The sequence below is a fragment of the Paramisgurnus dabryanus genome, chromosome 24, assembly GCF_030506205.2.
Source record: "Paramisgurnus dabryanus chromosome 24, PD_genome_1.1, whole genome shotgun sequence".
Taxonomy (NCBI): domain Eukaryota; kingdom Metazoa; phylum Chordata; class Actinopteri; order Cypriniformes; family Cobitidae; genus Paramisgurnus; species Paramisgurnus dabryanus.
In genome coordinates, this window is record NC_133360.1 from 2015374 (window position 1) to 2027890 (window position 12517).

A 12517-nucleotide genomic window follows, 5' to 3' on the forward strand; every position below is an offset into this window, starting at 1 on the left:
AAACAAACAGTACAGACATCTTAAGGTTTGTATTTTATTCCTCGTCCAGTGGTTCATTCAATACAAATATAAGCCAAACATTCTTAATCATGTAAAATAATTCGTGTTTTAAACTGTACTTTACTTCCAGAGTGTCAGATATACATTGTTTTGCTTGGATTGATCAAAGAGATACGTCACATGCTTGCCTGCTCGGAAAAATCGCCTCGAGTTCGGTCATTTTCGGATGCGGAGCCGCCCGCACAGATAACTAAAAATATTTTAAAAAACGCACTAAAAATATTTAGACAGGACACTCCACTATAAACAATTATACAAAGGAAATAGACAGGATTTGCACACACACTATCGTTTTTCTTTAACTTTTACTTCTTCCAAGAACAGAAAGCTCTGGAGCATGTTTGTTTGATTCCAGTTCTTTGTTGTCTTGTTGTTTGTTCTAAACTGTGTTTGCAATGGTGGATCAGTTACTTTTCTTCACGTTTTAATGTACTGTAAATGTCGCCAAATCAGTGGTGCCCTGATAGCTTGTTAGACTAATAATTTGAATAAGAAATCATTTGTATTGCGTATAGTGTCGAACGCGGCCATCCGCGTGTAGCCGCGGGGAGTATACTCGAAAAGCTGCGCGGACGCGTGCGCGCGCGAGCCGGACGCGGAAAAAGGTATAATGTACGCGAAATGACGTCATGCGGACGTTCCTAGTATACTTTCGGCTTATTAAGCAGATCTTGCCACACCATTCCACAGATGTGGATCAGATCAACAGAATGTGCGCGCGATCTTTTCCCTTTTTGAAATGACACGACAAGACGTCGCTTGTTGGCACAGTTCAGAGGGTACATAAGTCTGTATTAGCGAGTGAAGGTAAGGGAGTGCTGACACAATGATGGAGAAGATCTTTGAATTTGATGCGAGCTACTATTTTCAAATAATTCAGAAAATAGTAGAATAATAGAAATACTTGTACATAGTAAACACGGCGATTCATGTTTTCTATTGAAATCACGAGTAAACCTCGGTTTTAATGGTTTAAGTGTTGTTAAACCTGCCTCTGTCAATATTTGCTGTTGTTATCCTGAAAATCCTCATCTGCTCCTTTCTGGATTACAGTAACGTTATGCGTGTCAAATGAGAGCTCTTTAACATCTTCACTCAGTCATTTTTTTTCACGTGGATTTCTTTGAATTTTACAGAATTATGAAGAAAATGTTGCTGTTTTTTATCGTCTCGTTAAGTTTAAATGGTAAGTTTGTTTTTGTTTTCTCTTACTTTTGCTTTCACTTTCCATTATCCTGCATGACCATGTTAGAAAGTAACTTTCAAGTTTAATGTTACAAATCCTTACATGTGTTTATAATCAGAAAATAATTTGTTTAACCTATTTATAAACTTGATAAAAAGAGGTTCTTTGCTCAAGATACCCGAATCTATGAATGATTGACAGCAACCATTAAATCTGGGTGTGTCTCTAGTGTAGAAGTTTAGTTCATTCTAAGAAAGTATGTGTTAAGTTTTTACACATTTTTTGTGTTATGCTATTTAACACATTATGTGTGATTTTTCTGTTGATTTTGTGTTCAAATAATACACACGTTGTGTTGAAAGTAACACAAAACATGTTGTTCCAATAATAACACATAGATGTGTATATGTAGATGTGTGTATTCTGGGACAAAGCATTTAGTGTGTTGTCCCTTAACTAACACTGATTGTGTTGTTTTAAACACATCTGTTCTAAGAGTACAATAGTAGGCTACATTATCATTAATATAGTTTTGTCATATAAAATGTTATCTTTTAAAAGTTGTTTTGTTGTAAGAAAAAAAAAAGGCTAAACTTTATTGTTGATGGTAATACTTTTGGTGTTTAAACCACCTGTTGCCTAAAGATATAGTTTATTGATATATTTGTGCATTTTAAAATGATTTTTCTACTTTACTATCCTGGAATTTAGATTTATTTTTACATTTACACGTGTGCACCCACAATCCATTTAACATTATAAACTAAAGGTAAAGTGTTCAACTGTGGTAAAATCACTGTAATGCTGAGTATCTGTCTTTGTTTTTCAGCTGTGTTTGGTGAAGAAGTTTCAGTGCTGGAGGGAAATGTAGTCTCATTTAACACTGAAGTTACTGACATACGTAAAGTTTATCTGATCTGGTTGTATAGAGGTGCTATTATAGCTAAAATGAATGAAGGAAATATTAATTTGTATGATACTGATGATGGGATATTTGAAGACAGACTTCAGTTGGACAATCAGACTGGATCTCTCACTATCAACGATATCAGAACCAAACACGCTGGACTTTATCAACTAAAAATCATCACCAATGAAACCTTCATCAAAACATTCAGTCTTACAGTACAAAGTGAGTAACTAAGATAACTAGCAAAGTATTTTCTTATTCACACTCCCTGTTTTTAATATTTTTGTGTCATAAAATAAATGTGGAAATCTGACAAACATCTGCGTTTTTTCCAGATGTGTTTTTTGCTGGAGTAGAAAACAAAAGAGAAGGATATTCGGTCACATTAAACACCGGAGTGACTGAAATAAAGAAATACAATAAAATGAAGTGGATGTTTGGACCTTCAAATCCAGACGTCCGTCTTGCTGAAATCATCATAAATGATAGCATCTCATATGATTTTGATGAGAGATACAGAGACAGACTTCATGTGGATCATCAGACCGGATCTCTCACCATCAGAGATCTCAAAACTACAAACACAGGAGTTTATCAACTACAGATCTCCAACAGCAAAGAGACCATATACAAGAGATACAATGTGTTTGTGGGTAAGATCAAATCTTTTAAGTTTCCCAATGACTGTTATTAAGTTATTTATAACATTAACATTTATGATTTTCATACATTGAAGTTAACTGTCATGCATTAATGTTTGTTGCCCTATAGCCGCTGCAGAACCAGGACTGTCTGCATTACACTGTAAAAAATTGCTGTTAAAAAACAGCCAAATTTAACAGTATGATTCTGTTTTTTAACAAAAACAGAAGTATACTGTTAAATTCTGCATTCTGTAAAAAAACAGTTTTCAGAATAATGTGAATTTACAGCCCTGAGAGTTCACCGTTAAAGACTGCGTCCCAAATACCACACCCTACACCCTCATTCACTATTCCCTACATTAGTTTCCTAATGATCCACCTGAAATCAAGTCAATGAGTTCAGATACTGAAGCATTAATGATGGACACCTGCTGCTAATAAACAGAATCAATGAAGAAAAGATAAATAAAAAGATAAGACATGAGCAGAAATACTTACAGACACAAAGACTTAGATGAACATCAACTGATAATAACACAACACAATAAACCTCTCCATATATCACCAGATGAGAATTAAACATTTACACAAACACCATTACCATCTTCACTATAAACCACTTTGACTTTATTTCTGTTATACATCTACAACAGTTCTCACTGAGAACAAACAGGTGTTTACTAGAATTTACAAGCATTTTCTTTAAAGTCACCGTTATGGTGAACACTGTTTTCATTAGTTGGGCTCTTGACTTGGTTTTCAGTCTGGTTGCTATAACTGTGTCTTTATGATGCATGTTTGTTATGGCAAAGAAGACTAAGAGATGATAGACTCTTGTGAGGTTGGATGTCTGATTATTGATCAGTAGTTTGTCTTACCAGCCTTATGAAGCTTAATCATAAAAATTAGTAGTACTTAGGGATGTTTATGACTAAGTATTTACATATTTGAATGAGAATTATTTTGAGAATATTATGAAAGTAATCTGATATCTTAATAGTTGTATACATATGGATTTTTGCAAACTTGAAACCAGTCCTCAGATGACACTCACAGACATGAAGAATCAGCCTATGATTCTCAACTAGGGTGACAAAAGAAAATGGGAAAACAGTTCATCGGCCTAATGAGTTTTGAACTATGCTGATACCCAGCATGCATTGCAGCATGAAGCTTTTCATTTGATAGTCACCATTGTTGAGATTCATAGCCTGATTCTTGATGTCTGTGCATGTAATTCGCTTGTGGTTTTTTATTTCACTTATTCACAATGATTATAAGATTCCTCTGGCTACCTCAACACTCAGTGTCTGTCACATTATAGGATTACTATAAGGGGTTGCCACCCATTTAATCACTTATGAGCATCTGTATAAAGTCAATAAATTACTTTTAACTCATGACACTAACACCATAATAATCGTAAGTCAGTGACAACAAATTATTAATACTTTTTTGTCATATTCAATGCCTTTCCAATCTCATTGATAAGGCATGACAAAATATAACACCAAAGGGCCAACCAACGGATCAAGAGTCCTACTAAAGCAACCGCTGATCACAAGAATGGTAACTATTATTTAGGGATTAGACTATTAGACTAGAGCTGTCCAAACTCAAAACAACTTGCACTGACATATCTTAAAAAACATCAGTGTCCTTCGTTTTGCCTGAAAATGCACAAGTAATGTTTTTATTTAGGCATGTTTGTTAAAACTGGTTATATTTCCTAATTAAACCAAGGCCTATTCCTGGTTTAAGATAATCCCTGTTCAGGAAACCACACCTTATGATTTACTTCTGAGCTAATGTACATATAATATAAAATCTAACTGGTTTGTAATAAGTGAAGATGGTAATGCTGTTTGTGGAGTTGTTTGATGATCTTCTTGTGAGATCTTAGGAAATCTGAGTAAGTTTGAGTCTCATCTAAGTCTGTAAGTTGAGTTTCTGCTTGTTTTCTCTTTAATTCGGTTCGTGTTCATCTTTCATTCAGTGATTGTGTTTGTTAACAGCAGCTGTTCATCATTAACTCAATCATCACTTCATTATCTCATTAACTTCAACATTGGCTCTGTTTCTTTTACTCTTTGTAGTGTGGACACATTAAGCAGTGTTCTTTTGACACCAAAGATTTTTAAAGGGTTAAATGTGTAAGATATAAAAACACAGAATGCTAATGTTTTTTAACAGTCCGAAGGAGACCGTAAAAAAACATTATCTTGCTGGCAACCAAGCTGCCAGTTGATTACTGTTATTTAACAGAATGTGCTGTCAAAAAACAGAAAACCTAACAGTCAAATTTGCATACAGAAATATGTTAATTTCACACAGACATTAGAGAAAAGTCCTTGTATTTTGTTTTTTAAACCATGTAAACTTAAAAACTGTTCAGGGGATTTACACAAGATGATAATGTGAGAGATCTCTTAGTGTTTAATGTTTTGTTTTGTTAGGATTTGACTCAGTTTTTGGGTTACCATTGTGCTGAAGAGTAGTGTGGTTGTTTAGGTCAAGGATGGGCAGTAGATCATTGATGTTATGCTGCCTGTTGTTTTATTTTAAAGCAGTAACTTTGTAGTTTGCTCATGATGAACTACATGAGATTTGTGTGAAAGTTTAAATGTTTGCTGTTCAATTTTAGAAGTAATGTTTCTGTTCAATGGACTCAAATGAATTAAGTTCACAATACTAACACCACCATATATATATATATATATATATTTATAAACTTGAATGGATCCTGCAATTGGTTTCCTAAATGAAATGAGTTGCTTTCAGGGCATTATAACATTAGCATACTGTTAAAATAGGGGAGCTGTAAATTAACGGAAGTAGAACTGTATTTTAACAGAGGCAGAACCGTAAATTAACATTATCTTGCTGGCAACCAAGCTGCCAGTTGATTACTGTTATTTAACGGCACAATTTTTAACAGTGTATATATAGGACTGATATGTGCTGCTGTCCTGTTGCCTATACTGGGAGCTATACTGGCTGTGGCTATTGGATATAGGAGGAAATACTCTCATCTAAAAGGTAACTGGACTAATATACAGATGTACAAATTTGTACAAATTCCTATTTATAAATATTTAACTTGCGGGCATTGGCGTTTCTTACTCATATTTAAGTTGTATTTACTGACTTAGTTATTTAAAGGTGCCGTAGAATGTAAAACTGCACGTAGGCATAGATGAAGAGTTGTGTACATGGTAATGAGATGCCCCAAACACGATTGTTTCTTCCTTCTTATGTAAACCTCAAAAGACCGCTAGAAAACAGACCAATCTCAACATAACACAAACTGTGACTTACAGTCCAGATGTACACCCCAACATTAAATTACACAGTAAATTAATTACAATGTTGTTACAATGGCCAAAACAAAGTTGTGACTGCTGAGTTAACGCTATATGCTAGTTAAGATTATATGCTAGTTAATGCTATATGCTAGCATAAGGCTGAAGTTCTACTATTGACGTTACAGTTACGTTTTGCAGGTCCATACTGAAAAAAACACAAACTTACCACTCAGAAACGTCCATTAAAAATTTCCAAACAATTGATAATTCCTCAAAATCTGTCTTATCATCTGATATAGACTCAAACATAAGATCTGTTCACATACAAAGCTTTTTAAAAGCTGCTCTTTTAAATACGATAAAAGTAGACAATTTCATTCTAAGGTCAAATCCTAGGGTTGTGAATGGACATATAAAAAGTCTCTTGATAATTTTTGCTCTTAATAAAACCACAAACCTTCTATGTACAGTGGTGTGAAAAAGTGTTGGCCCCCATCCTGATTTTTTATGTTTTTTGCATGTTTGTCTTACTTTTATGTTTCAGATCACCAAACAAATTTAAATATTTGTCAAAGAAAACACAAGCGAACACAACATGCAGTTTTTAAATGAAGGTTTTTATTATGAAGGGTAAAGAAATTCCAAAACTACATGACCCTTTGTGAAAAAAGTGTTTGCCCCCTAAACCTAATAACTGGTTGGGTCACCCTTAGCAGCAACAACTGCAATCAAGCGTTGGCTATAACTAACAATGAGTTATATGTTATAGCACTGTGAAGGAATTTTCATCCACTCATCTTTGCAGAATTGTTGTAATTCAGCTACATTGGAACCGCATTTTTAAGGTCGTACCACATCATCTCAATAGGATTCAGGACAGGACTTTGACTAGGCCACTCTAAAGTCTTCATTTTGTTTTTATTCAGCCATTCAGAGGTGGACTTGCTGGTGTGTTTTGGATCATTGTCCTGCTGCAGATTCGCTTCAGCTTGAGGTCACGAATAGATAGCCAGACTAGGCTTGTTTCCGTAGTCATCGTAACCAGTGTTACACGTTGCTTTAGCTTTCCACCAGTTAGATCACTTGCCCAATGCACACGCTGGATTTATAAGCCCCTCCCGCCCGGTGAAACCGGTATTACCGGGTTTGTTTAGGGCTGGGTATTGGAAATGGCCTCATGATACGATACGTATCCCGGTACATGGGCCATGATACAATGTATCACGATACGATGTCCTGCCGCAGATTCGCTTCAGCTTGAGGTCACGAACAGATAGCCAGACTAGGCTTGTTTCCGTAGTCAGTGTAACCAGTGATACACATTGCTTTAGCTTTCTACCAGTTAGATCACTTGCCCAACGCACACGGCTGGATTTATAAGCCCCTCCCGCCTGGTGAAACCAGTATTACCGGGTTTGTTTAGGGCTGGGTATTGCCAATGGCCTCATGATACGTATGTCAGGACTCTGCCTTGAAGTCTTGTTATATTTGTATTTTGTCATGGTGGCAGAGTTCTGGCAGTCCCTGGCCTTGTGTGGAGGTTCATGCCTTGTTTTTGTGTTTGGCATGTGCCTCCGGTGTCTTGTCATTTGTTCCCGCCCCCTCGTTCTCCTGCTTATTGTTAATTATTACTTATTCCCATCACCTGTTCCCTCCTCGTTATCTTGTTTAGTTTCTCTTATATAATGTTCTCTTGTCCTTAGTTCTGTGCAGGTTCATTTTGTATTGTGCTGTGTTCTGTTCTCGTGGTCGTGTTACAGTCAAGTCTAGTAATCCAGTCATAGTTAAGTGTTATATGTTTTCATGTTTTGTACCCCCTCGTGGGTTTTTGTTTTGTCAAAATAAAGTGTCTTCTGTTTTTTCCTCGACATCGATTGCTATTGGGTTCATTCGTCCGCTATTCCTAACAACGTATCCCGGTACATGGGCCATGATACAATGTATCATGATACGATGCGAGACGTTGCATGTTGCGATACATTGCAATGCTTTTTTATTAAAAATGTAAAAAAGTACAAAAAATGTAGCTTATTTTTTTCGTACTTTTTTTTTAAGCCAAAGCCACACGAAAGCTGCAGGTGTTTTAAAATTTTCTGACATTTTTTCACTCCCACTTCTGTGACATTGGCCGTACATGACAGACAACTGGACAGCGACAACTACAGCAGTGGCGGAAGAGGGATTTTGACGCACACAGAGGGATTATACAAAAATACAGATAGTAGAGATTGAAATATCGATACACTATCATGGAAAAATTATCACGATAGTTAGCTGTATCGATATTTTTAAACAGCCCTAGGTTTGTTACACACTGATTAACCGGTGGGACATTTCTGTTACCGCAACATCCCTAGGCCAGATATTGTCCTTCAGGATTTTTTGGGACAGGCAAACTTTTTTTTCACACATGGCCATGTTGTTTTGGATTTTGTTTTTGTTTAAAAACCCTTCATTTAATGTTCACTTGCATGTTGTGTTCACTTGTGTTATCTTTGACTAATATTTAAATTTGTTTGGTGAAACATTAAAGTCTGACAAACACAAAGATTAAAGTGTGCAAAAACATAAGAAATCTGGAGGGGGGATCACTTTTTCAGCGTAAAATATTTTTAAATGTTAATTTAAAGGGGTCATATGATGAAAATGTTAGCATTGCCACTTTGTAGGTGTGAGCAAAAATAGGTCATTGAAATTTGGCTTTCATTATGATGTCATAAGGATATCTTATTAGAATAATACCGCCTCCTTAATCTGAACTCTCCAACCACTGCACTGCCGTTTAGTGCAGAGAGAAAGAAAGAGAAAGGAAGGACTTGACAGCACAATTGAGTTTGAATTACAACAAACCACCATCATTGTGATCAGTGTTTGCACTTCATCCGCTCATTTGCATTTTAAAAAACACACCCAAAACGACACATTTTTGGACTTGACAGCACAATTGAGTTTGAATTACAACAAACCACCATCATTGTGATCAGTGTTTGCACTTTATCCGCTCATTTGCATTTTAAAAAACACACCCAAAACGACACATTTTTGCTTAAACCTACAAAGTGGCAATGCTAACATTTTCATCATATGACCCCTTTAAAAAGTTTCCTACACATTGCATAATATAAAAATAATACAATATGTGTTTTAAAAATATTTGTATAAAAAGATTTTGGGTTTAGGGTAAGGTATGGGGTAGGGTGGTAACATAATCGATAAAATGGTTAAAGGGAAATTATACAGCAATTTTAAGGTATGTAAGATTTGTAAATGTTATACATTTTGTAGCTGTAAAAATGTAATAATGCTACGATTAAATGTCACAAATACATCTATACTGTATGCTTCAGCATCTATTTAAACGTTCAAAAAAGTATGTTTTATGTTTTTGAGAGTTATGTATTACTACTATGTATTAACAGTGAGACCAGGCTGGATGAGTTGACATAAAAACAAGTTGAAATTGTTTAAGATGCAGTCTGAAAACTGTTCTTGTATGTACTCTGTTTGTCTGAGACAGATGAAATGAAGACCATGTCAGTGAATGAGGAAAATTCTGCCACATTGATACCTAGGAGGTGGGAAGGTAAGAAGATAAAAACTATTTTTTTTTTAGTTTTTCCAACTTGAACTTTTCAATTAAAGTGAGATATTTAAGTTGATAAAACATAAATATTTTAGGTGTAACCATTGAAGTATTTTTTTAATAGATTGAACTTTCACATTTTGGCTTTTGTCTAGTTGTGTGCACCTCGTATATACAGTATTTGACTAATTTCAAGTTCCTTCATATGTCAATATTTTTTATTTTTGTGTGATATAAAGTGGACACAATAAATGTCACAGAAGGAGAGTCTGTCGAACTACAGAGCGGCATTTCTGAACTACAGGATGATGATCAGATACAGTGGAGATCTGAAGCTAAAGATGCCATCATAGCTGTAAGAAATGGAAAGACTGATAAAAACATGACGCTGAATAATCAGACTGGATCTCTTACCATCAAAAACATTAAACACTCAGACACTGGAGTTTATGAACTACAGATTAAGAACAAAAATCCAACTTCATACAAGAAATTCAATGTTTTCGTCTGGTGTGAGTAGCTCAAATTTTTTATAATATTAATATCAATACAAGATGTTCACCTTTACCAAAGTTCTTCTGTATTCATACGCATGCAGTTAATACATTAAAACATGCAGTGGGTGATTCTGTCACTTTACACACTCGAGTCTCCGAGTTAAAGGAAGACCATCAGATACTGTGGACGTTTGGAGATAAAAACACTCGTATAGCTGAAATCAACCAAGCCAGCGGTAAGACTCAGATGATTGTATATGATGGTAATGATGAGAGATTCATAGACAGACTGACACTAAATGAAATGAATGGAGATCTGACCATCACAAACATCATGAGAGGACATTCAGATGTTTATAAACTGCAGATCAACAGCAGATCAGAGAGCACCTACAGGAGTTTCATGCTTATCGTAAACGGTGAGTCACATGAATCTATGAATGCAATTGAAAAGTTCATCTTTTTAAGTCTGTTTTAACGTTTATTTGTTCTATATTTGTATTTTTGTTGCTGTGATAAAATTTAGAGAAATGGACAGAAATGTCAGTGATGGAGGGAGAATCTGTCAGACTACCCACTGATCTTACTGACATACAGAATGATGATCTGATATTGTGGATGTTTGGACCTGAAGACAGTCTCATAGCTAAACTTCATAAGAAAAATAAGTTGCTACATTTTGTAATTGATGAGAAGAAGTTTTATGATGTTCCTGATGAGAGATTCAAAGACAAACTACAGCTGAATGAGAACGGATCTCTCACCATCACAGCCATTACCAGTAAACACACAGGACTTTATAAACTACAGATCATCAGTAACGGAGAAAACAGATTTAAGAAATTCAGAGTTTCTCTTTGTGGTGAGATATTAAAATCTTTCACAGAGTTAAAAGACATCCATATTTGTCTTCACTGCATGTTTTAATGTAGTGGAATTCAATGCAGTTTATAAAAAGATGACATATCAAACACTGTTTGTGATTTTTATTTTGTTTGTTTTCTCAAAGCTAATCAAGAAACAGATGGTGCTGAAGATCGTAAAGAGGTGGTGTCAGAGGGGATTCCTTTACTTCCCATACAAACCTCACAACAGCAGCAGTAGTACTGTATATTGTCTGTTTATTCAACATTATTTGAAATGCACACTTGTTATACAACAGAGAACTTTTAACCCTTTCATTCATTTGCCTGTATACTGTAATCAAAATATTAAATTCATGTCATATGAAGATTAAAAGTTTGTAACAGAAACTAAGTTTTTCTAAGAGAAAAAAGTGTAAACCCTGAAGTCTAGTGAACTGGATTGTGTTTTTGTTGTAAATTCTCATCATTTTAAAGCTGTTTTTCCACTGTTAAAAAGTAACAAAAATATCTCCTTACTTTACCCAATGGTAAAAAGTCATTAATTTGGTGTGATTGTGTGACATTTGTAAACACAAAGAAGATGACCTTGGTACTTCATTGCATATATTTTGTAGCTTGTTTATGCAACAGTTGCAAACGGGTCTTCTAGATAGCATCGCTTAATCTGTAAAGTTTTGTGAACATCATGTGAATATATAAATGTATTACTTTTAAGAAATGATCTGATGTTAAAAGAGTGATAGCTTAACTGTGAAAAGTCTCCTGTTAAAAAGGGGGAACTCGTGCTAAACAGGAATTCATATCAGCAGGGAACAAATGTGAACAAATGATTACATTGCTGCTTTAACAATATCTGTATTTTGCTTTGTGAACATGATTTTCATATTGAAAGTCACATGTAGCTTACATTATTTAAACAAAGTGTTGTTTGTGAAAAGGGACTTTTGTATATTGTTAGTTTAAATACGGTATCCAGTATAATATACATGTTTTTTTTTTTAAATAAATGAATTAATCTGGACACAAAAATGAGCATGCTGGTTTATTGTGTTGACACATGAGTATAACTATTAAATAGTTATCAGGGCATTTTCAACGGTTAAACACTAGATGGAGCTGTTGAACTATAATAAAACCCTGCACTGACTTTCTTATTATCTATTTCATAAATGAATAAATGGTTCACTTCTCCCTTTACAACCTTTCAAACCTATTAGCAGCTTTTTAAATTATTTTATTAAGATACCACATTCACAAAAAGAGTGTTTCATGTATTTACATCAGCTGTAACAACAGTTTGCTTTTTGAGATGCAAATTTCGTTTGGCTAAGGGTGGGGGAATTGATTCTAAAGTTTAGATATTTTCTCAAACAAAAATATTGATACTTTTAATTAAGGTGCTTTTCAATATTTATTTAACATGAAAAATAAATAAAATAAAGTTAAAAAGAAAACTGTTATACACA

At 34.7% G+C, this 12517-nt stretch overlaps 1 protein-coding gene and 1 long non-coding RNA gene across 3 annotated transcripts in view; one reads left to right on the forward strand and one right to left on the reverse strand.

Annotated features, from left to right (window-relative positions):
* LOC135721127 (uncharacterized) overlaps nucleotides 1–12517 on the reverse strand; it is a 192112-nt gene that overhangs the window by 98065 nt on the left and 81530 nt on the right. The window lies entirely within an intron of this gene.
* On the forward strand, nucleotides 541–12067 carry LOC135721123 (uncharacterized). Of its 2 annotated transcripts, XM_065243281.2 has the most exons (11): nucleotides 541–867; nucleotides 1197–1246; nucleotides 2076–2378; nucleotides 2492–2809; nucleotides 2928–2954; nucleotides 5741–5839; nucleotides 9623–9688; nucleotides 9928–10200; nucleotides 10287–10604; nucleotides 10712–11047; nucleotides 11195–12067. In XM_065243281.2, the coding sequence occupies exons 2-11, from the start codon at nucleotides 1201–1203 to the stop codon at nucleotides 11287–11289; spliced, it is 1881 nt and encodes a 626-aa protein (XP_065099353.1). In that variant the 5' UTR covers nucleotides 541–867; nucleotides 1197–1200; the 3' UTR covers nucleotides 11290–12067. The 2 variants fall into 2 exon arrangements, with proteins under 2 accessions (XP_065099353.1, XP_065099354.1); XM_065243282.2 differs by lacking the exons at nucleotides 2928–2954; nucleotides 5741–5839.